This window comes from Delphinapterus leucas, chromosome 6 (genome assembly GCF_059928025.1).
Source record: "Delphinapterus leucas isolate spDelLeu-1000000601 "Yukka" chromosome 6, BTC_Dleu_Yukka2, whole genome shotgun sequence".
Classification (NCBI taxonomy): Eukaryota; Metazoa; Chordata; class Mammalia; order Artiodactyla; family Monodontidae; genus Delphinapterus; species Delphinapterus leucas.
Genome location: NC_143134.1, coordinates 60,616,165 through 60,641,310, shown reverse-complemented (window position 1 = coordinate 60,641,310; position 25,146 = coordinate 60,616,165). Strand labels below are relative to the sequence as shown.

At 40.0% G+C, this 25,146-nt stretch overlaps 1 protein-coding gene across 6 annotated transcripts in view; it reads right to left on the bottom strand.

The window, feature by feature from the left end:
- The window catches only part of TTC39B (tetratricopeptide repeat domain 39B), a 157,316-nt gene that overhangs the window by 99,995 nt on the left and 32,175 nt on the right, over positions 1 to 25,146 (bottom strand). For 2 of the 6 annotated variants that reach the window (XM_089913211.1, XM_089913208.1), the window contains exon 2: positions 20,170 to 20,204. In XM_089913211.1, coding sequence (XP_089769337.1) covers positions 20,170 to 20,204 — 35 coding nt within the window. Of the gene's footprint in view, positions 1 to 9,730; positions 10,722 to 11,480; positions 11,677 to 20,169; positions 23,232 to 25,146 lie in introns of those variants that run through there. The other 4 variants (XM_089913210.1, XM_089913212.1, XM_089913209.1 and 1 more) reach the window with 4 other exon arrangements.

Here is a 25,146-nt window from a genome sequence, read left to right as displayed (position 1 = left end):
TTATAATCTTATAAATTTGTTTATGATGTACTGGGTTGGAAATCAAAACGTATTTTCCATAAAAACAACGATTGATATATATCTATACCAATATATATCTCTATGCATGCGTTGTGTGTGTGTGTGTATATATATATATACACATGCATATATCTCTATGTACATTCATATGTATATGCACACAAATATGTTAAATTCTCTACCTAAGCCATCAAAGCCTATTTAAGCCCTAAATTATAAACAACTGGCCAGAGTCTTAAGAGTCAGGAGTGAGACGACTTCACCACTCATACTTTAGTGACACTTCAGTGGCTCATCATGGCCCTTGCCACAGTTTCTTGGCAAGGTACCCTTGGTACCTGCCTTTCTCTAACCAGACTATCCTCACTAGAACTGCAGGCCTCTCAAGCTTCTTGGCAAACCCTGAAGAGACCATGGTGAAGGGGATCAGAGTATGTCACCCCAAAATATATCATTTTCACGTAAAGATTATTTTGAGGTGAAGGCAATTAGCTCTCTGCTCTCCTCCTTTCTATCTAAAATCAGGGTATCGATTTCCTTTTGCAATGATGTCTCCCTCTCCCACACCGGGAAGAAAACTAGTCCAAAGATAACTCTTACCACCTGAAAGGACTCTTAGCTGTATGAAAAACTTACTAAACAATTCTTCTCTAACATACATTTTCTAATCATCTTCCCATAACTTACCCTCATCCAGAAGCCCCCCAAACTCTTTTATTTAGCTTCTTCTCCACACTTCATCATTCTTTGTTTAGATGGTAAATAAGCCCCCAATTCTAACCACCTCCTTGAGGCACATTTCTTTGTGAACTTTCGTATGTACGTATGCAATTAAACTTGTTTTTCTCTTCCCTTGCTAATCTGTCTTTTATCCATTGAATTTGCAGGGCCCCAAGCATGAACCTAAGAGGACAGAGGAGAAAGTTTTCCTCTTACAATGGTCTCTCATATCTCAGGGTCTTTGCCCTACTAAACTCTGCTGCTACACCTGATTGCCACTAGTATCTAGCAATATCAGCCTCAATTCAGACATCTCCTCCTCCAGAAAGCCCTACAAGGTCAGCATCTCTCTGAACTCCTGCCATCACCCAGGTGTAGGTTGGTCATCCCTCATCTTTGCTCCCACAGAACCCTGACCTCCTCCATACTACAGAGTTTATCCCATTACATCCCAATAACAGTTTCTTGAATAAACTGAAGTGCCTGAATGAATATTAATAAGCCAAGATATCTGCTCTGTTTTCTTAAAAAAAAAAAAAAAAAGTCCTACCTAGTTCACTCTCAAGTAGTAACCATCTGGTAGCACAGGGAGACCTCTGAATCGGGGCTGTCTGGGCTACCAGGGGTGGTTCTTCAGAGCCAAGACCAGACAAACACTTTACAGGTTCAGGTTCTTATTGCTACTATCTTGTTTTTGTTTTATTTTGTTTTGTTTTGTTAATTTGGTTGGTTGGTTTGAGCCTGTTGTTTGCTCTTGATTCTGGTTTTGATTTCTTAGTCTATATCTTTCCAGATACTGCAATGGAGTGAATGGTGACTAGGAAATCTAGCTACTGGCCCCATTTTAACTACTGTATGATCTCTATCTTCGCTCTCCCCAATCTGTAAATTGAGGGGGTAGTCTAAGAATGGTCCCTAAATCTCACTGCCCATAGTCCTCAGGGACGCCTGTAATAAACACAGTTCTCCCTCCAGAGCTCAGATAACTCTAATAAGCAGCCAGGTTTGGGGACCACTGGAAGGGGCAGAGATGTGAAGTCAAGTCACATCTGGGATCGAGTTCTAATTCCTCCACTCACTTCCTGTGTGACCTTCAGCAAATTACTTAACCTCTCTGCATCTCCATTTACTTGCTGGTTACAGCAGAGATAGTAACTAGTTTGTAGGATTGAAGGGAAGATTGATGCACACAGAGAGTACCAGTTAATGGCTGGCCCACCACAGATGATCAGTAAAATGGTACTGAGGCCCCTTCCCCCTCATGTGTATTCTCATGGCATCCTACCATTTCTCTGCCACAGCCCCTAAGAGCTTCCAGAGGGCACGGTATCTCTGTCTTACTCTCCACCCCACCCCCAGTGCCCAGCACAGTGCCTATGGCAGTGCCCAACATTACAGCACACACTCAGTATTTACTGAATAACATACTAGAATATACTAACATAACCAATTTCCCTCCCTCTCTCCATAGACTAGACTATGACCTCCTCCAAAGCAGGGCTTATTCCTTATTTACTGATCTAAAAACCAGCACTTTAAATAGAGTGCCTATCACACGTTTGTTGAACTAATTCAATTATTTTCAAAATCCCTTTCCAGGTCAAGCATACCAAGGATCTGTGGCTCCAGAAGATCTGGGGCAGAATTATTTGCAAGTATTTGTATGTCTTTAATATAAATATTTGGCTACAAAGCACCAATGCGTTTACAGTTGAAAAATTACAACACATATAATGAAATAATTAGGTAGTTTCTGAATGTTCCCCTCACCTGCTAATAGTATCTGCTCCACGAGGGCAGATATAATATCTTGTTCAGCATCATGTACCCAAAGCCTGGCAAGAGCTTTGTGACAAATGTAAACGTTCATTTGTTAATGAATGAATGAAAGAAATGAATTAATATAAGTTCTTTACCAGTCTAGGTAAGGCAGAATTTCCCATTTTTAGGACTCTTTCCTCATTGAATTCAAAGTTGCTGCATTTAGGAATGACAAAATGTTTAAAAATAAAAACAGCAGATGTTTGATCTCTGGGTGGTAGAGAGTTTCTTTTTTTAAAATCCTTGATTTATTTTTTATGCTGCAGGAAATCAATCAAAATACTAACACCCAAAAGAACTCACATAATATATTCTGCATCTACAAAGACAACTGTTAACAGTTGGTATTTAAAAGTATTTTGATTACTGATCTCTGAACTTAACTTTTAGAAATCGCTTTAGCTAATGTGATTTTAAGATAAAGGAATGAGATCAGGAACCAAATGATCTGAATCAGATCACTAAAATAATAAGACTTTCATGTAACAAAGACCGAACAAGAACATATGGGGGTTATCAAGGGAACCAAAATTTAACCTCTCTCTTTACAAAAGGTTCAAAATTGATTCAATAAATATTCAGCAAGGATACAGTTCTACCCTCCAGTGTATTCCGAAGGGGACACAATGACTAAGGACAGATGTTTAGACTAAAGGGTCTGCGTCACCAGAAAAAAAATGGCACCGCCTCAAATGCACAATTTGAAAAGGGTGGTCATGCAAAGGTCACTCTTGGGTAACTCCCATTTACTGTGATCTGCTACAAAGAGACTGGCTGAACCCGACACAGCACAGACAGCGGTGAAGTCTATGACTACTGACGTTATTCTGCCAGCATGCCACGGTACTTAATTTTTAAGGTTTTAATCACCCTAACAAAACAAAATGCCATAACGACGCCAACAAAGGACATAAGACAAACACAGTGAATACAAAGTGAGCCGTCATCATCCTTCCATTGTTCTGCAGCCCCATGCACACCTTGCAGCAGCAGTAAACCTGCCATAGCATCCGGGGAAGACTGAATCCTTCTCAGCAAGATTCACTATTTTCTCCAATTTCAGCACTCAGTCTCAGGAACTTAAGAAAAAGAGATATGGGGGGCGGGGGGAGCCCTGGCAGGCTTGACATGAAGGCTTTAATGAAGTCAGTGTCAATTAACAAAAACTGCAGGTCTCCAGTGAAATTTCACTCCAATTTTTTTAATCAGCATAGCTTTCCTTAAATTAAATCCTCACAGGTCCAAAGAGAATGCTGCAATCAGACCCCCAGGAACAGCTAAATAAATGCAACATACTCACAGGTTTAGAGCAGCTGTAACTTTGAAGGAATTAATATAGCCCCACTGTGAAGATGCCCTCTCTTCTACCAGATTTTTTAAAAGCCAATGAAAAGAAGAGACAATCCTCAATTTAAAAGGCAAAAAAATCCTCAATTTCTGTTTTATTTCTTGGTCTCCGGTGAGACTCTCATTTACTGAGCTTAAGAAAAGAAGTTGCCCGGCAGCTGACAGCATCCCAGAGCTTCCCAGGGCAGAATTTAAGACATGTCAGTTAAAGTGGCAGCTACACTCACTGCCGAAGCTGATGCTCCTGCAGGAAGGGATGCCGGGAGATTTTTTTTTTTTTCCCAATCTCTGCTGCAGCCTAATTCTAATCCATCACTGTTTGATTATCCTAGGGAAGCAAGCAAGAAAAATACAAATAGCCTGGATTTATAAAATCCACAGGGCCTTTTAATGATTTTTCACCTAATCCAGGGATTCACCACTATCAAAGAGGGTTAAATGAGGAATAAAATGAATTACCTCTTTTGTTTTAAGGAAAACGTAAGAGCAGTCTGATGCTCCCAAGTTAGAATTGGATTTTATATCTTACTGACTTTTTAAAAACACTAAATAAGGGAAAGTCAAGTTCTGTGAAGTTTTCGGTCAAATGGGTTAAATGCACAAAAGTTAAATTAGTGAAGTGAATGAAATATACATATAATGTCACTCCATTGTAGATGGAAACTGCAATTTAAAATTAATATTAGATAAAGAATATTTGAATAGATTTTGATGAAACTCAAAAAAATAAAGTAGGCTTAGAGATGGTCAGTGACTTGACAACTTTCTTGTCTTGCCTTAAGGGCTCTTACACATATTAGAACTGGACTGTTTCTGTGATGTGGCTCACAATTTAATCTGATCATAAAAGTAGCAGGTAATGTACTCTGATATCTCCTGATTTTAAAATAATAAAGTCCTTACAGAGAACTGGAAACAAAGAAGGAAATTAAAACTGTATATGTATCCACCAGGCATGTTATTTTTACCTGTGGTTAGGCTAACTAATGGCCCCAAAGATATCCAAGTCTCAACCCCTGGAACCTATGAATGTTACCTTATATGAGAAAAGAGGCTTGCAAGTGTAATTAAGTTAATAATCTTAAAATGGGAAGATTATCCTAGATTATTTGGTTTGGGCCCTAAATGCAATCACAAGTGTCCTTATAAGAGGGAAGCGGCAGGGTATGTGACACAAGAGGCACAAGGTGATGTGACCATGGAACCAGAGTGATTTGAAAAGACTATGCTGCTCGCTTTGAAGTTTGCATAAAAGCAAAGTCAAGGTGCCCTCACAGAAAACATTCTTTGCTGATAAAACAAATAGAAATTAAAAGCTTATAATTGCATTGCCTACAGGGGAGACCAAAACTGTGCCTATACCTTTAAACATGCTACTTTATCAGAGCTACATGGAGCTTTAACACATTTTGAGATCATTCTGCTCACAGGTAATAAAAAAAAATACTCCTTGCTGGCTTGAATACTTTCACTCTGGACAATAAACATAAAACAAATAACACAGAAATTACACAAAAATAAAAATCACGTATAAATCTCCAAATACCTCTTCAGTGTTAAGCAATTTCAGAGTCCTTTAAATTTGTTAGTGGCTAAGTCTTCAGACTATTAAATGTGTATGATACATGATACTGAACTATACATTATTTATAAATAATGTACCTAATGCAAACATCACTTCGTCTCTGAGGAGTTCTAGCTACAATGTTCTACAAGCATGATGACACAAAGGGGAAAGGTAGGAAGAAGGGGAGAAAGGGAGAACCAGAGACACTGATTAATTTTCAAAACATAGCCAATGGAGAAGTTTGACACATTTCAAAAGGCAAAGCTCCCAAGTATCTGCTTTTGTGGTGTTTTATTACTCATTTCAGGTTGCTATTTTTATCCGGATGGATAAACATATCAGAAAACAAGGCAGGTAAAAAATGGTAGAAAGTTAACAAAAGGTAGTGAAGCTCACTACAACCCCTAAGAGTATGACAGCTCATTTACATAAACTTCAGATGGAAAGTGAGTCAGCCCAGAGGTGAATAAAGGCAAAGGAGTCACTGACAATCTGCACAGTGCTTAGTACGCCCAAACAATTGGACATTACCTAATTATGTATGTACGGGTTGATTAACACAACCAGCTGTCATCATTAAAAAGAAGAAGAAAAAAACACATCCCAAAACATCCTTTAACTCACTCTCCCTTTGAACAATCACAGCAATATCATTGTGCCCTATACTTGCTAAGTTCTCAGTAAATGATGGCTGGATTTTTTTTAATGCACTGCAAATCCTTGCAGTTTACTTTTAATATACATCTATAGTTTCCGATTAGTACATTAATTCACCAAATTTATTAATTCGACAAATACATATTGAGCATCTACTATATGCCAAGCATCGTGCTTGGGTACAGGGTGCACCACGATGAGCAGAAGAGAACAGGCCCGGGGCTTCCCTGGTGGCGCAGTGGTTGAGGGTCCGCCTGCCGATGCAGGGGACGCGGGTTCGTGCCCCGGTGCGGGAAGATCCCACATGTCACGGAGCGGCTGGGCCCGTGAGCCATGGCCGCTGAGCCTGCGCGTCCGGAGCCTGCGCTCCGCAACGGGAGAGGCCACAACAGTGAGAGGCCCGCGCACCGCAAAAAAAAAGAAGAGCACAGTCCCATCCTCCTGGAACTTCAAGAGTCCAAAGGAACAGACGGTCAAAAAACAAGTAAAAAATAACTACAAAATAAGAAAGGGTATGAGAGGAACAAACAGGATGCCAAGATAGAGGAACGAGGAAGGAGTAACCTATTCAGGTGGAGTCATTAAGCAAAGTGGGAGGACATAGCACCTGAGAGCTGAGGATGACCAGGAAGAAGCTCTGGGAGGAGTGGAAGGAAGTTGCTCTGGTCAGAGAGGCCAGATGCACAAATCTAGGGCAGCAAAGGTCTAGCTCAGTCAAAACGCTGGAAGAGGCTTCTGGCTGAGGGCAGAGAATGAGGGTGAGTGGAAGCAGTATGTGGGGACCTGACCTTGACCTCAAGCCTTGCGGGCTGAGGTAGATTGGAGTCTTCCTCCTCAGAGACATGCAAACTCATGCACAGATTCTAAGCAAGACAGTGACATCATCCAACTGAATTTCTAAAAGGATCACTCTGTCCTGAATCAAACAAACCTGTTGTTAATAAATTATGAGACAACTGGGAAATTTGAACACTGACAGGATATTTGATGAATGTTGTTAATTTTTTTAGGTGTGACAACAGCCTTGTGATGTTTTTAAAAAGAGGCCTATCTTTTATACGCATACTAAAATACAGATACAGTGATGCCATAAAAGGCTTATAGATTAGATAATAGTTCTGTTTCAGTGCAATTTCCTGGCCTTGTTATCTGAACGGTAATTACCTATAAGAGCACGTCTTTGTTTTCAGGAAGCACATACTGAAATATTTAGAGGTAGAAATAAAGTATACTGTCTAGGATATGATTCCAAATAACCTTGGGGTGGATTATAGATGAGAAACGATCGGCCTTGAGTTAACAGCTGTTGAAGGTAAGTGGTGAGTATACAAGAGCTCAGTTTACTATCCTCTTTACTTTTTATATATGTTTGAAATTTTTCATATTAAAATTTTAAAATAAGGTAACTTCGGCTGTTGTGTGGAGAACAAGTAGGATGCAGTTGGGAGGGTGGAAGAATAGAGAACAAAGGAAGCACGAAAACACATTGGGGGCTCTTAAAGTAATCCAGGCAAAACCTGACAGTACCTCGAGCTAATGTAATAGAGAGGAGAGAGAGAGAGAAGTAAACAGATGGGAAATAAACGTTGGAGGTAGAAATCATCAGACTTGGTAGTAGGGAAGTTAAAGAAAAGGGAAGGAATCAAAGATGTCCACCAGGCACCTGGCTTGAGCAAGTGGGTGGAGACATTTACAAAGATGGAGAAGCCTGGGAGAGGAAAAGGTTTCAGAGGGATGAGGGAGGCGGCCATCAAGAGTTCACTTTGAAACACAGAAATTAAGGCATTTGGGGGCGGGGACTTCCCTGGTGGTCCAGTGGTAAGACTCCACGCTCCCAATGCAGGGGCCTGGATTCGATCCCTGGTCGGGGAACTAGGTCCCGCATGCATGCCGCAACAAAGATCCCTCATGCCACAACTATAACCCAGTTCAGCCAAAATAAATAAATAAATTATTTATTTATTTATTTATTTTTAATTAAGGCATTTGTGAAACATCCAAGTGAGTGATCAAATAGGTAAGGATTGGACCTATTTCCCATTACAACTGTTAAGGTAGTCCCGGACAGAGTAGTAGTCATGCCCAGGCCACTCTTGGAGGAGGTAAGGAAGTCAGTACTGGGAGCAGGGCTTCTCTGACTTGCAGGCACAACTTGGGTGTTGCTACCTGGGGTTGAGTGATGGTCAGAGAGGCTCCTGAGCCTGCAGAAAAGGGAACCACAATGACAAAGGCCCTGTCCATAAGGGTTTACGAGTCATTTTCCATTCATTTTGCCACCACCACCACCAAGTCTTCCACCTCCCCTGGGCCTCCTTGGTCAAATGAGACAACTGGACCAAAGGGTCACTAAGAAGCTTTCCTTTGAGCTTAGGAAATACTGTCACTCCTCCTTAGAGTGAAAGGAAGCATTCATAGAATATACATACCTTAACTTAAAATGTGCATACACTCCCTCCCCCTCCCCATAAGCTTGTATAAAGAACTACTTATTGTGGAAGGTTCCAATACAATAGCTGACCATTAAAGAAGACCTAACAGTACAAAAGAAAATACACAGAAAAGCAATTCAATACAGGGAAAAGACGCTTGAGATGCTGCTCACTCTGGGCTTTTTAGCGAAATTTATTTCCATTCACTGTATTCCATGGACTCTGTAACACAGATTTTTCATCATGTAATATCCCCAAAACCCAGATGTATCTTAAAATCAAGAGCAACTTTGACTGCCCTAGATCAAAGTTAAATTCTTAGGGAAAGGATCCACACTTGCTTCTGCCAGTTACCTGAAGGCAGAACCAAGCTGATCCACTGAAAATTAAATTACCTGCTTGAAGCTGTTTGGGCCACACTGGTACCTAATATTCAGACCACAAACCAGCTTGTGATTGAAATTCTGAGAGTGCTAAAAAGTTAAACACAGGATTCCCATACAGCCCATCAGTTCCACTCCTAGGTATATATGCCAGAGAATTACAAACATGTGTCCACAGAAAGAATTGTGCACAGTTGTTTATAGCAGCATTATTCACAACAGTCAAAAACTGGAGAAAACCTGATTGTCTATTAACTTATGAATGGATAAACAAAATGTGGTATATCCACACAGTTGAGTATTATTCAGCCCTAAAAAAGAATGAAATACTGACACATACCACAACATGGATAAACCTCAAAAGCCAGACACAAAAGAACATATATTGAATAATCCTATTTTTATGAAATGTCTATACAGACAAATCTAGAAGCAGAAATTAGATTAGTGGTTGCCTAGGGATAGGAGTGGGAAAGGAGAATGACTGTAAAGGGGTGCAGGGTTTCTTTTTTGGGTGACCAATTTTTTAAAATTAGATTGTAATGATGGTTGTACAATTCTGTAAATATAATAAACTCCAATGAATTGTAAATTTAAAACAGGGATTTTATGGGATATAAATTCATAATATGATAGAGCTATTTTTTTAAAGTTCCCAGGGCAGAGAATCTCAAGAGAAGTTTTTTTCCCCTCCCTACCTAGTACCAAGATTGAAATACACACATTTCCTTACTGTGTCTTCCTGCATGACAGTTTTATTTTTCCCTTCCCTTAGGCAAAGTCACCTGTAAAATTCTCCATTGTGTTTTTCTCCTTCCTCAGTGGTATATACAATGTCAGCGGCATCTTAGATCCAATGAAATAATTAAATGCCAACCTGGTTAAGAAAAATCAGGTTGAGGTCGGGGCAGAGAGGTGCCCCTCCAGACCTGAGCAACATTTGGATTACCTAGACAGAGAAGCTGGGTCAAGGAAAAGATCACATAAATATGAAAATTAATCTAACTCTGCCTGTAGTTACCAGTTATAATTTAACTACTATGAAGAAAAATATTAACTAGATGTTTTTCAACTGTCATTCACCGAATATCACCCTAGATAACCTTAAAACAGACAAAATTATTGCACCATAATTAACTGATCTAAACTGATGGGGGGCAGGGGCGGAGTTGCCTTAAAAGCTTTACCTCATTCTAATCTACAGTTTGTAGTTCAAAAGAGGAGGTGTGAAGAAGGACGAAATCCATGAGAAAAGCTACACTACAAAATATTTTTAATTCTACTGTAAGCTTCTTATCGCCTGACTAAAAACGTCTGCCTCTTTCAACTTCTAGACGTAAGAACAAATTCACCGTAGTTCCTGTACGTGAACACACACATCCCATTGCCTCAGGACTTGATTAAACACCTATGAATTTCTATATAAGGATAAATTCAAAATTTTTAATAAGGTACTATGGAATATTAAGAGATCACTGCTGAAAACATCTTTAACCTGAATCTGCTCTAACAGTCTTTGCACATAAATTTGATGTCTCCTCTGACTTCTCTAAACTATCATAAAAAGAAAATCTTGATTAAGTAGTACCCGACCAGGCCCCCCAGTTAATTAGATTTTTGTGCCATGGCCCACTGTGGTTTTGATGAGAAAGAGGTTAATTGAAAACACTACCAATTCACTTGATTCCAAGCAGTTAGTCTACTCTTCTCATTAAGTGGAAGCCAGGAATCCATGGTGACCCAAAATCTCTTGTGTCCACAGGTGTCCCAAGCAACCCTGGTATCTCTCAAAACCCAAAACCAATGCCAGCCACTCCGATCTCCCAACCAGAAACAGCTCTTTGGAAACCCTGGAACATTTTATTTATTCTTCACATGTCATATCACTTAATTCATGAACAGACTTGATACCCACCACTACATTTTCAGATACGGTAGTTGTGTACAAACAGTGGGCAAGAAGGATACCCAGTCATCAGAGCACCAAGAAGCACATACCAGTATGGAATTGTTAAATCAGGGAGCCAGAGACTAAGGCAGAGCTAATCTTCTAGCAAATTTCTATAGGCCATGAGATGGGTCTAATGTACGGTTCCTCCCTGAGAGATTACCTCCTATGCTAAACAAGTCAGAAACTTCATAAACAATTTTTTAATTTTTAGAAAGGACATGTTCAATGTCCCACTAACTGTTTTATAAAAAAAAAAAATCTCTGGGCTTCCCTGGTGGCGCAGTGGTTGAGAGTCCGCCTGCCGATGCAGGGGACACGGGTTCGTGCCCTGTTCCGGGAAGATCCCATGTGCCGCGGAGCGGCTGGGCCCGTGAGCCATGGCCGCTGAGGCTGCGCGTCCGGAAGGGGCCACAGCAGTGAGAGGTCTGTGTAAAAAAAAAAAATCTCTAATTTTCCCTCCAGTTCTAAATGTTAGAGATGTTTGTACGATCTACCAGCTTGTAAATCTAGCAACTTCCCCAAATAGTTAATCACTTAAAATAACACAATTGTTACCACAAAGATCCAGAACTAGGAAAACCTACATCTGTGGTGGTGAATTCGTTAAGCAGAAAAGGAGAGTAGGAGATAATTTTCTTTTGTGGAAATACTTTAAGGTCTCCCTCATCTGTTCACTTGCATTTCATTAGAAATTCAGGAGAAAGTATTCACAGGAAGAAATTAATCACCAGGTTGGCAAGAGGACCACATCCTGCTACAGAGAGGTGGAAGCGTTGCTACCTGCACATAAAACCAAAATATAAAACCAAAATATGCGGTTCAATCAGCATATGGAAAAAGAACTCTACTGATTTCAGCAGCTAATGTATCACAAGAGGAATGTCGTGGCATCGTAAATTTAATAAGAGGGAACGAGAGAGAAATTTTGGCAAACGCTGAAATTAGGACAAAATAAAAGTTCACATAAAAAACAACTGAAGAATTTTTTTTTACAATTAACATATACTTGTAATCAGAGAGAAAACACACATAATATTTTAAAAGAAAAATCTTGAATAACAGATTACTTCAGTAATATTTTTAATTTCAGAAAGGGTCAGTAATACAGGAGACATAGTACAGTAACATCACACTCTATGTTATGGAATAAAGAGAAACATCGAAGAGAGCTTTCCCTGTGAATGAAGCACATCCTACTAACTTTCAAATGCTGTTTGAAAACAATTTTAGTCATTTTGGAATTTTCTTAACATATGTGACACAAGTCTCTACCCTCTTAAATAGAATATACTAGATATAATTTAAACTTTTTCCAATGTCTCAGAGACAGCAATATGAACATGCCTTTCTCAGTGGAGATTAACAGCATCCAAGGTGGGGGAGTAGTATACTACCGATATTTACTGAGCACCTACTACGTGTTTATACCCATTATCACATTGAAATTAAATTTCATTTTATCTTCCCAATAAATCTGTGAGAGGATGAAGCAACTGAGACTTAGAAACTGTCCCAGAGGGACTTCCCTGGTGGCACAGTGGTTAACAATCCTCCTGATGGACAGGAATAAAGATGCAGACGTAGAGAATGGACTTGAGGACACGGGGAGGGGGAAGGGTAAGCTGGGACAAAGTGCAAGAGTGGCATGGACATATACGCACTACCAAATGTAAAACAGATAGCTAGTGGGAAGCAGCTGCATGGCACAGGGAGATCAGCTCGGTGCTTTTCGAGCACCTAGAGGGGTGAGATAGGGAGGGTGGGAGGGAGACGCAAGAGGGAGGGGATATGGGGATATACGTATGCATATAGCTAATTCACTTTGTTATACAGCAGAAAGTAACACACCATTGTAAAGCAATTATACTCCAATAAAGATGTTAAAAAAATTTTTTAATAAATTAAAAAATTAAAAAAAAAAAACAATCCTCCTGCCAATGCAGGGGACATGGGTTCGATACCTGGTCTGGGAAGATCCAACATGACGTGGAGCAACTAAGCCCGTGTGCCACAACTACTGAGCCTGCGCTCTAGAGCCCACGAACCACAACTACTGATCCTGCGTGCCACAACTACTGAAGCCCACGCACCCTAGAGCCTGCACACCACAACTGCTGAGCCCACGCACCGCAACTACTGAAGCCCACGTGCTCTAGGGCCCACCTACCACAACTACTGAGCCTGCGTGCTGCAACTACTGAAGCCCGCATGCCTAGAGCCCGTGCTCTGCAACAAGAGAAGCCACCGCAACAAGAAGCCCGTGCACCGCAACAAAGAGTAGCCCCCGCTCGCCGCAACTAGAGAAAACCCGCGCACAGCAATGAAGACCCAAAAGCAGCCAAAAAAAAATTTTTTTTTAAAAAGAGAAAGAAAGAAACTGTCCCAGATCTCCCAGGCAGTAAATGGCAACTGAGACTGGTGCTCAAGTTCACCTGTCAAGTCCAAGGGCTTGACTCACCAGAAAGGTACATCTTGTTGTGTGCACCTAAGCTAGGTAAAACCACACTGCTGTGCTTTGGAGTTCTATGGCTGTATGTCATATTTACTTTCTTCTTTCCCTGCCATTTTTTGCTACTATCAACAAACTGGCTTCTAAAACCACCTCCTCAGGAAGGGGAAGCTGGGATGAAGTGAGAGAGTAGCATTGACATATATACTCTACCAAATGTAAAATGGATGGCTAGTGGGAAGCAGCCGCATAGCACAGGGACTTTGTGACCACCTAGAGGGGTGGGATAGAGAGGGTGGGAGGGAGGCTCAAGAGGGAGGGGATATGGGGATATATGTATACGTATAGCTAATTCACTTTGTTGTACAGCAGAAACTAACACAACATTGTAAAGCAATTATACTCCAATAAAGATATAAAAAATTTTAAAATAAAAATAAATAAATAAAACCATCCTCTCACCATACCTCTTAGAACTCTGGCAAAACTATGACAAAAAGCATTAAGCCTACTTACATTCATTGTAAATAGACTCTGGATGGAATCCTCTACTACAAGTAAAGGGCAAGATTTTTAGAGCATGGGCTCTAATACCTACTTTGGCTACCCTTTCTGGCTTTGGGCTCTATTTCAAAGAGGTAAGGTTCTCAGTTAGGTAAAGCATTACTATTATGTGTTGCTACAACTAAGGTGAGAGAAGCAAGTACCAGGGACATTTTGGCAACATTGAAAAGGAAACACAAAACTGTTTAAGAAACAGTCTTAGGTGTCACAAGAAATAATGCACATCAGAAAACTAAAAGAACAAGGCAAGTTCTAGAATGGGTAAACCTTTGGGCTTGGTAAACTGAGCAGGACAGGGAAGTTAAATTTGGAAGTAAAAAAAATGCTGGCAACAGCAGATAAATGCAGCTGAAGACAGGCTGAAAGAGGCAATGAATGGAAAAGAAAATGTTAGATAACAAGAAAGTGAGATAGCATTAAAAAACTATTGTTTTCAAGATGAGAAGAAAACTGTAATATGGTTGACAGTAGGATAAAAGACGCTAAGACATACAAAGCCTCCAAGAATTCCACATTTTAAGAGTTCACAACGGGTTTCTGATAGTCATGAATCAAAAACATCTCGATCACACGGGTCACTTTTGGATGCTATTCTTCTGAGAACCAGTCATACTAAAATCGAAACATCTAAAGCAGATAGAGCAGTTTTTGTGCAAACACAGACATATAGGTCAAAGGAACAAAACAGAAAGCCCAGAAACACAGCATTATCATTTTAATGAGTGTATTATTTGATAAAGTAGGCATCAAACATAAATTTTCTTTTACTCACAGACTTAGCAAATGGCGTTGGACTACTGGGCTAGCAATTTTAGGGTTGACATGAGATAGGGATCTAAATTAACTTCAGTTGGGTTAAGTTCAGGATTTTCTTTTTTTTAGTTCATCTATGGCCTTACTGATTTTCTCCCGGCTGGATCTATTTCTGAGAGAAGGCAGTTGAAGTCACCAACTACGGTAACAAAATCATCTATTTCTCCTTGTATATAGTTTGTGCCTCTTGTAGTTTGATGCTCTGTTGTTAGGTACCTACACATTGAGAACTGTTATGTTTTCTTGGAGAACTGTCCTCTCTGTCAATTATGTAATGCCTTCCTTTATCCCCGATAACTTTCCTTACTTTGAAGTCTCTCTGTCCAAAATTAGTATAGCTACTCCTGCTTTCTTCTGATTAGTGTTAGCATGGTATATTTTTCTCCGTCCATTTACTTTTACTCTTTATGTGTCTTTTATTTAAAGTGGGTTTCTTGTAGACAACATACAGTTGGACCATGTTTTTTGATCTACTCTGACAATGTCTTTTAATTGGTAAATTTACACCACTGACATTCAAAGTGAATATTGATATAGTTGGATTAATATCTACCATATTCATTACTGTTTTTTATTTGTTGCCCTTGTTCTTTGTTCCTATTCTTGTCTTCTACTCTTTTTCTGCCTTATATTGTTTTAATTGAGCATTTTATATGCTCTATTTTCTCTCCTTTCTTAGCACATCAGCTTTACTTCTGTTTTTACTTTTTTTTGGTGGTTGCCCTAGAGTTTGCAGTACAGATTTACAACTAATCCAAGTCTACATTAAAGTACACTATACCATTTCACAGGTAGTATGAGTACCTTATAATAACAAAATAATCCTAATTCCTCCCTCCCATCCCTGTATCATTGTTGTCATTCATCTCACTTATATGTAAGCATAAATAAGCATGTGTATATACATAAGATATAAACATAAGCATATATAACCAAATACACTGTTGGTATCATTTTCAACAAACTGTTATCTGTTAGATCAATTAAGAATATGAAAAAATGTTTTATTTTACTTTGACTTATTCCTTCTTTGATGTTCTTCTTTTCCTTAAGTAGATCTCAGGTTCTGACCCATATTTATTTTTCCTCTCTCTATAGAATTTCTTCTAATATTTCTTACAAGGCAGATCTATGGGCAACAAATTGCTTCAGTTTTTGTTCACCTGAGAAAGTCTTTATTTCTCCTTTACTTTTGAAGATAATTTCAGAGAATACAGAATTCTAAGTTGATGGTTTTATTCTCTCAACACAAACATTTCACTCTACTTTCTTCTGCTTGCCTGGTTTCTGAGGAGAAGCTGGATGTAATACTTACCTTTGCTCCTCTATAGGTAAGGTGTATTTTTTCTTTCAAGATTTTTTCTTTATCTTTGATTCTCTGCAGTTTACAAATAATGTACCTAGAGGTCATTTTTTGACAATCATCCTATTTGGTGTTCTCTGAGCTTCCTGGATCTGTGGTTTGGTGTCTAACATTAATTGTGGAAATTCTCAGACATTATTGTTTCAAATATTTCTTCTGTTCTTTTCTTTATTCTCCTTCTGATGTTCCGATTATGCATACGTTACACCTGCTGTAGTTGCCCCACAGTCCTTGGATATTCTGTTCTGTTTTATTCACTCTTTGTTCTCTTTGCTTTTCAGTTTTTGAGGATCCTATTCCACTCTATTCGGGATTCTATTTCTACAGCCTCTAGCTCAGAGAGTCTTTCCTCAGCCATGTCCAGTCTAATAAGTCCATCAGAGGTATTTTTCATTTCTGTTAGAGTGTTTTGATCTCTAGCATTTCTTTTTGGTTCTTTCTTATGGTTTCCATCTTTCTGCTTACATTACCCAGCTATTCCTACAGTCTCTCTACTTCTCCCATAGAGCCCATTGCATATTAACCATAGCTCTTTTAAATTCCCATATCCCTGCCACGTCTGGTTCTGACGCTTACTCTGTCTCTTCAACCTGTGTTTTTTGCCTACTGGTCTGCCTTGTAATCTTTCTTGATAGTTAAACATGATGTACATGATAAAAGGAACTGTTATAAATAGGCCTGTGGTCATGTGGTGGTGAGGCGTGGCGGAGGGGAAGCATTCTATCGACCTGTGATGAGGTCTCAGTCTTTTAGGGAGCCTGTGCCTCTGGACTGGGAACTTCTCAAGTGTTTCTCAGTTTTTCTTCTCTCTTAGATGGGACAGGATGGCCAGAGTGGGCTAGAGCTCCCCTGGGTCAGTTAAGTTCTGGTTAACTACTCTCCCCTGAGGGCAGGCCTTGTTAAGAACAGTAAACTCTGATGTATTTCAGAATGGTTCTTTTTCTTCTCACCCTGCTGGAAGCCCAAAGGGATTTTTCTCCTCTATTTACTGTATAAATCTGGTACAGCTTCTGGAGGCAAATTTCACATTGTGGGTGGAGGGGCTCCATATGAGTGGGTCTCCTTATGGTTCTCAACTCCCAGAGTTATTCACACTGAGCCCCCAGCAATTCATCGATCACAGGTGACGTTTTCCCACCCCTGCCCTGGCTTCAACTCTGTACACCATGACTCCCTGTATTTGCCCTTCTGTCCCTCCAGGCCTGGGAGCAGTGATCTTCTGTGTATCCTCTCCTTTCTTATGGATGCAAAATGAGTTGTAGAATTTCCAAGTCTGTTTACCTCTTTACTTGTTGTGAGGACAAAGTGGCAACTTCAAGCTCCTTACTTGGAAAACCAGAAATCGCAAGTCAAGTTCAGAAGGTTTTTGTTTCCCTATAATTTGATTTTTTTTTTAACTAATAGGTGTCGATTGGGATTGACATATATACACTAATATGTATAAAATAGATAACTAATAAGAACCTGCTGTAAAATAAATAAACAAAATAAAAACTAATAGGTGTTAGAAATTGCTGACAATGCCTTTCAGACCCAAAGGTAAAGCCACTGCCAGTCTAATGCAGCCACTGAAAGCTCAAAGAAACACAAATTTTAATGTGTGCCACCCATCGGTCATGTCAATTACATCAGTCTGACCTGTCTTCATCTCCAAGACCTGAACCCCTCTCTGGTGTGTGTCGAGTGTTCTAGCTTCTCACTGGGAACAGCAGCGCTTCCACTGGTGAATTCCAGTCACCGCCCCACAGTCAGATCCTTTTCTACCTCCTCAACTTCAGTCTACCAGGCCGCCCAAGCTCAATTCCTGCCAACGCTCAGAGCGGAGAAGCCACAGCAGAGCTGGGTAAGATTTCTGGATGGCAAATAATGCACTCACCTTTAAAGTCATTTTTTAAATTACACAAGTAGATTATCTTTCAAAGAGTACAGTATGAAAAGGGAAGGGGGGGAAAAAGAGTAAAACTTTACAGTGGCAAGATCTGACAAACACTATCTCAAGCCAAGTGACGAAGTTCAGCATCAACAGGAGTAAACCAGGTTGATAACATGTATCTTTGATATAATGTGATGAGAATGATACTTTAGGTCTGTGATCTTCCTCCCAAAAACACATGACCTCAGTCTAATCATGAGGAAAAAAAAACAGACAAATCCCAGCTGAGGGACATTCCACAAAACAAATGACCAGTACTCAAAACCAAGGAAACTCTGAGAAACTGTCACAATCAAGCATAGCCTAAGGAGACAGGACGAATGATTGTACTGTGGTGTCCTGAATGGGATCCTGGGACAGAAAAAGGATACTCCATAAAAACTAAAGAAATCTGAATCAAGTATGGACTTTAGTTATAACAATGTATCTGTATTAGATTATTAATTGTGACAAATATATCATTCTAATGTAAGAAATTAATCATAGGGAAAACAAGTGTGGGATATAGAGGACTCTCCATACTATCTTCATAATAATTCTGTAAATCTGAAACTGTTGCACAGTAGAAAGGTTATTTTTTAAAATCCTAATCACAATTAAGTTTTTTATTCACATACACATTCAATGACATAAACACTAAAACTTTTGGACAATATAAAAATTTGCAACTCTAACATAAAAATAGCAATTAAGGGAAAGTATCTGTAGCAAATAGGACAAAATATGAAGGTGTATATATATTTTAAAGTTCATAAGTATGTAAAAGAAACATTGAGAAAAAAGTTAAATAGGCAAAAGAAGACTAGAGTTCATACAAAAGGAAATGCTACGGACTAAACAGTGATTATAAGAAAAAAAATTGGGGGGTTGTGTGCACCACATGGCTTGTAGGATCTCAGTTCCCTGACCAGGGATTGAACCCAGGCCACGTCAATGAAAGCCTAGAATCCTAACCACCAGGCCACTAGGGAACTCCCAGAAAAAAATGTTAAGACAAAACAATTAGGTATCATTTAAGCAGCAAAATGGTTTCAAATAATACCTAGGGATGATAATGCTACATTTTAAACCACTTCACTTATACGCAGTTCACAGCCGTGCAAACTGGTGAAACTCTTTTGAAAGTGCTGTGGACTGAATAGCGTCCCCCCAAGTTTCACATGTTGAAGCCCTGATCCCCAGTGTGATGGTATTTGGAGATGAGGACTTTGGGAGATAATCAGGTTTAGATCAGGTCCTGAGAGGGGCGCCCTCATGACTAATGCCCTTATAGGAGGAGACCCCAGAAATCTTGCTCTCTCGCTCTCTCTCCCTCTGCCATGTGAAGACACAACGAGAAGGTGACCATCTGTAAATCAGGAAGAGAGCTCTCACCAGAACCTGACCACACTGGCACCCTGATCTCTGACTCCAGAACTGTGAGAAAATAAATCTCTGTTGTTTAAGCCACCCAGTCTATGGTATTTTATTATGGCAGCCTGAGCTAACTAACACAGAAAGGCAACTTGAGAAATATCACATTAAGAATAAAAATATTCATCCCTTTTAATCCAATAATTCTACATGGGTGAAGTTAACCTTTTGGAGATATTCAAAAATATGATAAAGCTATACACATTAAAATGTTCACTACTTAGTTTTAAGTTTTTAAACCAGTGAAAAACTAAATGTCTAACAAAGGAGAAATGAATAAGTAAATTGCAATGTTCCATTTGATCTAATATGATGTCATTTAAAATCATTACAAAAATTATGTAGGCTTAAAGGAAACGCTTATAATAAAACTAAGGGCAAACCAAAAGCAAAAATCTACAATATGAGGCTAACCATGTAAATAAATATGGGCAAGATGTAAAAGGGTTAGCTATAAACAAATAAAATTTAATTTGTTGGAAAACATTTTTTCTTTCATTTTAGTTTAATTAAGGTTACAAGAAATAAGACTCAAAAACATATTTGATAGTAACTTTAGACAGATCCTTTCTTAAGCTTAATCACATCCTAACTGTTAAATTACGGAGAAGTGAATTTTTCCAACAATAGCCACTACACTCAAAAAATTCAAAAAAATGAGAAGAAATATTTACATTTCTTATAAGAAAACCGTCAATTTTTCTCTACTACATACTTTTTTATTATGTTACTACTTACACAGAGAGGGTTTCCAAGGCATCTTCAAAGATATCCTGGGGGGGAACAAAAAACACAATGAGTTTCTCAAGAATCAAGAAATTTAAATATAAAAGAGAATGTGTGTGTGTGTGCGTGTGTGTGTGTACTCCCCGTGTGTGTGTACTCCCCATGTGTGTGTGTACTCCCCATGTGTGTGTGTGTACACACCGTGTGTGTGTACTCCCAATGTGTGTGTACTCCCCGTGTGTGTGTGTGTACTCCCCGTATTGTGTACTCCCCGTGTGTGTGTGTACTCCCCGTGTGTGTATGTGTACACACCGTGTGTGTGTACTCCCAATGTGTGTGCATGTGTGTGTGCTCCCCGTGTGTGTGTGTGTACTCCCCGTGTGTGTGTGTACTCCCTACGTGTGCGTGTACTCCCTGCGTGCGTGTGTGTGTGTGCACGCGCACCTCTCAAGGCAGAGTGGGGACAGTTTGGGTGGGCTGCAGTAGAACCATTCCACTTAACTCTTACTAATGGAATTCTTTTCAGAGAAACCAACACATGAATTTAAGTGAGGTTTAATTTAGGGTTGGCTTTGTCACTAATAAGACGAGTAAGCTACTCAGCCAGCAATCAGACTGGGCGAATCTGAAGAGAATGTGACTCCTTCAGTGGGGTCTTCACTCCTCAGTCTCATCCAACCCAGAAGCAGAATAAAACAAAGAACAGGACCTGCCCGATTCAGTCGTCTCTTTCTCCATGGCTGGCCACGTTAGCACGTCTGGGCCTTCGTGTCACGTCTAACTCCACTACCCGCCCAGCAAGTCTCCCTGTCAGCAGCCTTTATCTGTAGCATACAGGGCAGCCCTTTCCATCATGCCACTGGCCTGTTCAAAATCTGCAACAGGAGAAAAACCCAAACACACACACATACACACATAACACACACACTCACATCTGCTCACAAATCCACACATGCACCCCACGCTCATACACACTGGCTCATACACTCAGTCTCACCCCTAAACTCACAGTCATACACAAACACACATACACTCACTCACTCACAAACTCACACTCACACACGAAGCTCCCTCACAGCTGCAAAAATCAAATCCAAGCTCCTCATCCAGGTATTTGGGACCCACCATAACCTAGTCAAACCTTCAAGGCCTCCTTCTCTCACATCCCTACCACCTTCTCCACAGCCAAGCACCAGGACCTCACTGGTCTCCCTACTCCCAAGCCTGACATCTGCCATTCAGTTCTTCACACAACAGCCGTAGTTATTCTTTCCTTTCCCTTCTTTTAATAAGCTCATACCATTCCACTGCTTTAGACCTCTTTAAAAGCTTTCCATTGCACTTAGAATAAACCCAAATTCCTTCCCATGATCTACAAAGCCCTAAATGACCCTGCCAGCCTCTGTCCACCTCTCCACCCACCAGACTCACTCCACTTCAGCCAAAGGTCTGTCTTTCTGGTCCGTGCACAAGCCAAATTCATCCCACACCTCTCTGCATTGTCTCTCTTTCCTAGAATGTTCTTCACTCAACTCTTCCTATGACTGACTCATTCTCATCCTTCCATTTGCAGTTCAGAAAGCCACCTCCTCAAAGAGACCATCTCTGATAACCCTAATTAAAATTACTAATAGCAGCTTACTTATAGTTTCCCATCACCTGATTTCTTTCATTCATAATACTTATCATAGTCTCTAATCATCTTATTTGTTTCCTTGGTTACAATCTATCTCCATTAGGGCAGGTTCTCATTTATCACGTTTACAGAGAAACCGCCAGGGCTTGGCACAGAGCTGTTGCTCAACAGCTACATGTTGCCTAATGAATGAATGAACTGAGCCTGGACCATCAAAGCACTGATCACATCACCTCATTTACAGATAGGACACAGAAATGACGAAAGAGGGTTACAGAGCTTTTCCCTCGTGTGACCATTAATACTGAACAATGTATACAACATACTGATTCTGCACTTAGGCAGGAAAGGAAAAAAAAAATGTGTAAATACGAAAAAGAAGAAACAACATTATAAGTAGTGGCAGAAGTGAGTTTAGAATGTGGGATCCCTGACCTATTGATCTATATTAATACCATACTCTGTGAGGAAGGCACAGTCAAGGGCAATTCTTTCTTACTCCTCACTCTCCAGAAATTAGTGATTGGAACAATATCAGAAGACTTTGTCATTTTGAATCACAGCTCAGTGTCCCACATGTGAGGGGTTGTGGAGAAGGGGAGAGACGAATACTCTCCAGGAATACAGATCTGGTAGTGATGACCTGTTACCTGTGCCAGACACCAGCTCATGGTCCCTCTGCCATCCGTTAACCCCACCTGGGCTGACCTGTACCAGGAAGGGGGAATGCAGAGAGCATGCTCCTCGGAGCTTCTGTGCATCCAACCCCTTCCTCACAAACCTCAACCCAGAGCAGGGCTCACAGCAGACACTGAGATACTGAGTGGGCTTCAGAAAGGATAACTCGGAAAGCCAGTTCTCCTTTTAAAAGGAGACAAGGATAATATTTACACTTAAACAAGTAATACCCCCATCCCCACCTCAAAACAAGAAACACTAAGTTATATCCAGTAAGAAATCATCTTCACTTGAGGAACATCTCTCCATTTTGTCATATGCAGAGGGTTCTGTAAATAAAGCATTCTGTACAACGTGGTAACCAGAGTTAACAATACTACATTACATATTTGAAAGTAGTTAAGAGGGTAGATCTTCAAAATTCTCATCACACACACAAAAAATTATAACTATGTGAGGTGATGGATGTGTTAACTAACCTTACTATGGTAATCATTTCACAATATATGCATATATCAAATCGCCAGTTTATACACCTGAAACACAATCTTATAGGTTAACTACATCTCAATAAAGCTGGTGGAAATTTTTAATTAAAAAAGAATCTTTTAATTTTTAATCTTTAAATTTTTAATGTAAAAAAATCTATTTTTTTCCACTTAGATGAATAATAAAAATTTAAGAGAATGCCTCTCTTAGTAATGGAAAAAATCCACCAGAGTTCTAGGATATTATTCTAATAAACTAGAGATGAGAAAGAGAGAGAGAGAGAGGAAGGAAGGAAGGGAGAGAGGGAGAGAGGGAGGGAGGGAGGGAGAGAGGGGGAGAGAGAAAGGAAGAAAGGAAGAAAGGAAGGAAGGAAGGAAGGGAGGGAGGGAGGGAGGGAGGGAGGGAGGGAGGGTACTGACTTAAAAAAATGCACAACGTAAAAGTGGCGAGTTAAGTTTGATTTGGGGCAAAATGAGGACTGCAGCCCAGGAGACAGCATTTCAGATAACTGAGAAACTGCTCCAAGGAGGCGAGGGGAGGAACCATGATATATAGGAGTTTTGCAACAAAGGGCAGGTAGTCTGGAATGGCAAAAGATTATTGTTAATTAAAGAAAACCAGATATCTCAGGTTAAAGAATTTAGCGCTTTTGTATGTATGGGAAGATGCAGGAGTCTGGGCTCGCTGAAATCATTCCTTTGATATGCACCTCAGATATCTGTGGCCAGTATCCTGTATTTTCACATCCTGAGTTTCCTCAGGGCTCACCGCAGGGAGTGGCTTCATTCTGATGGCTGCTAGATGGCAGGTATTCTTTTCAGCCCTGAGTTTCCTCAGGGCTCACCCGCTCACGTTGGAGGGCTGCAATCGTTGATGACCGTGACATCCTTTGTTTATTGATAAGGCAGGAAATACTCCATTTATAAATATTCCATTCCATGTATAAATATTCCACTTGCCAAGGGGAAGAAAACTTTGTCTCTGAAGGCCGGACAAAGGGTAAACTTTTTTCACTTAAGAAAAAGGAAAGGTAAAGAGAAGAACTAAGACTTAACGAGTGCCTATCATGTGTCAGGCACTTTACAAAAGCTCCTCCCAATTTGCAGCAAGCAAATCCAGTCTCAGGTAACTACCTGCCCAATATTACACAGCTGGCAAGTGAAGGAAGTGAGATTCACCCTTAGATTTCTTTAACGCCGAAGTATTTTTTTCAATGTTAATAAAACATATCCAAAACTTGGAGCTAAGGCAGTTGGGCAGAAGTGGAGAGTGGGTGGGTGAGGAGGTGGCGGCATATCTCTGCAGGTCATACTGCATGTTGTTACACAAATCCTCCCAAGGATTCCTGAATTCTCTAGGAGAACTTCCTTGTGTTTGAGACTTTTCTATTCACTATGAGATTAGAAACCAGATACTGTGAGATGACATGTTAGCTGGCAGATTTCGGAATGGTGAGAAAACCTCAATGATTAGTTTTACAGCCCTGTAGGACACTATCCAGTTTTACCTGTAGCCTAGCAATCTTAATCTAACACTGTTTTTGTTTTAAGCCTATAAATACCCAGTTCCACAAATACCTGGAGAATCAGTTTACCACCTCACTGTTTTCCTCGTTGATAGGCTAAATAAAATTTCTACATGTTCACTTTATATCTTTATGAAACTCATATTTCTAATTTTTGGAAATTATACTTTTAAAACATCTTTATTGGAGTTTAATTGCTTTACAATGTTGTGTTGGTTTCTTCTGTATAACAAAGTGAATCAGCTATACATATACATACATCCCAATATCCCCTCCCTCTGTGTCTCCCTCCCACACTCCCTATCCCACCCCTCTAGGTGGTCACAAAGCACCGAGCTGATCTCCCTGTGCTATGCGGCTGCTTCCCACTAGCTATCTATTTTACGTTTGGTAGTGTATATACGTCCATGCCACTTGATCCCAGCTTACCCTTCCCCTCCTCGTGTCCTCAAGTCCATTCTCTACATCTGAGTCTTTATTCCTGTCCTGCCCTAGGTTCATCAGAACCATTCTTTAAGATTCCACATATATGTGTTAGCACATGGTATTTGCTTTTCTCCTTCTTACTTAACTCGGTATGACAGATTCTAGGTCCATCCACCTCACTACAAATAACTCAGTTTTGTTTCTTTTTTACAGCTGAATAATATTCCATTGTATA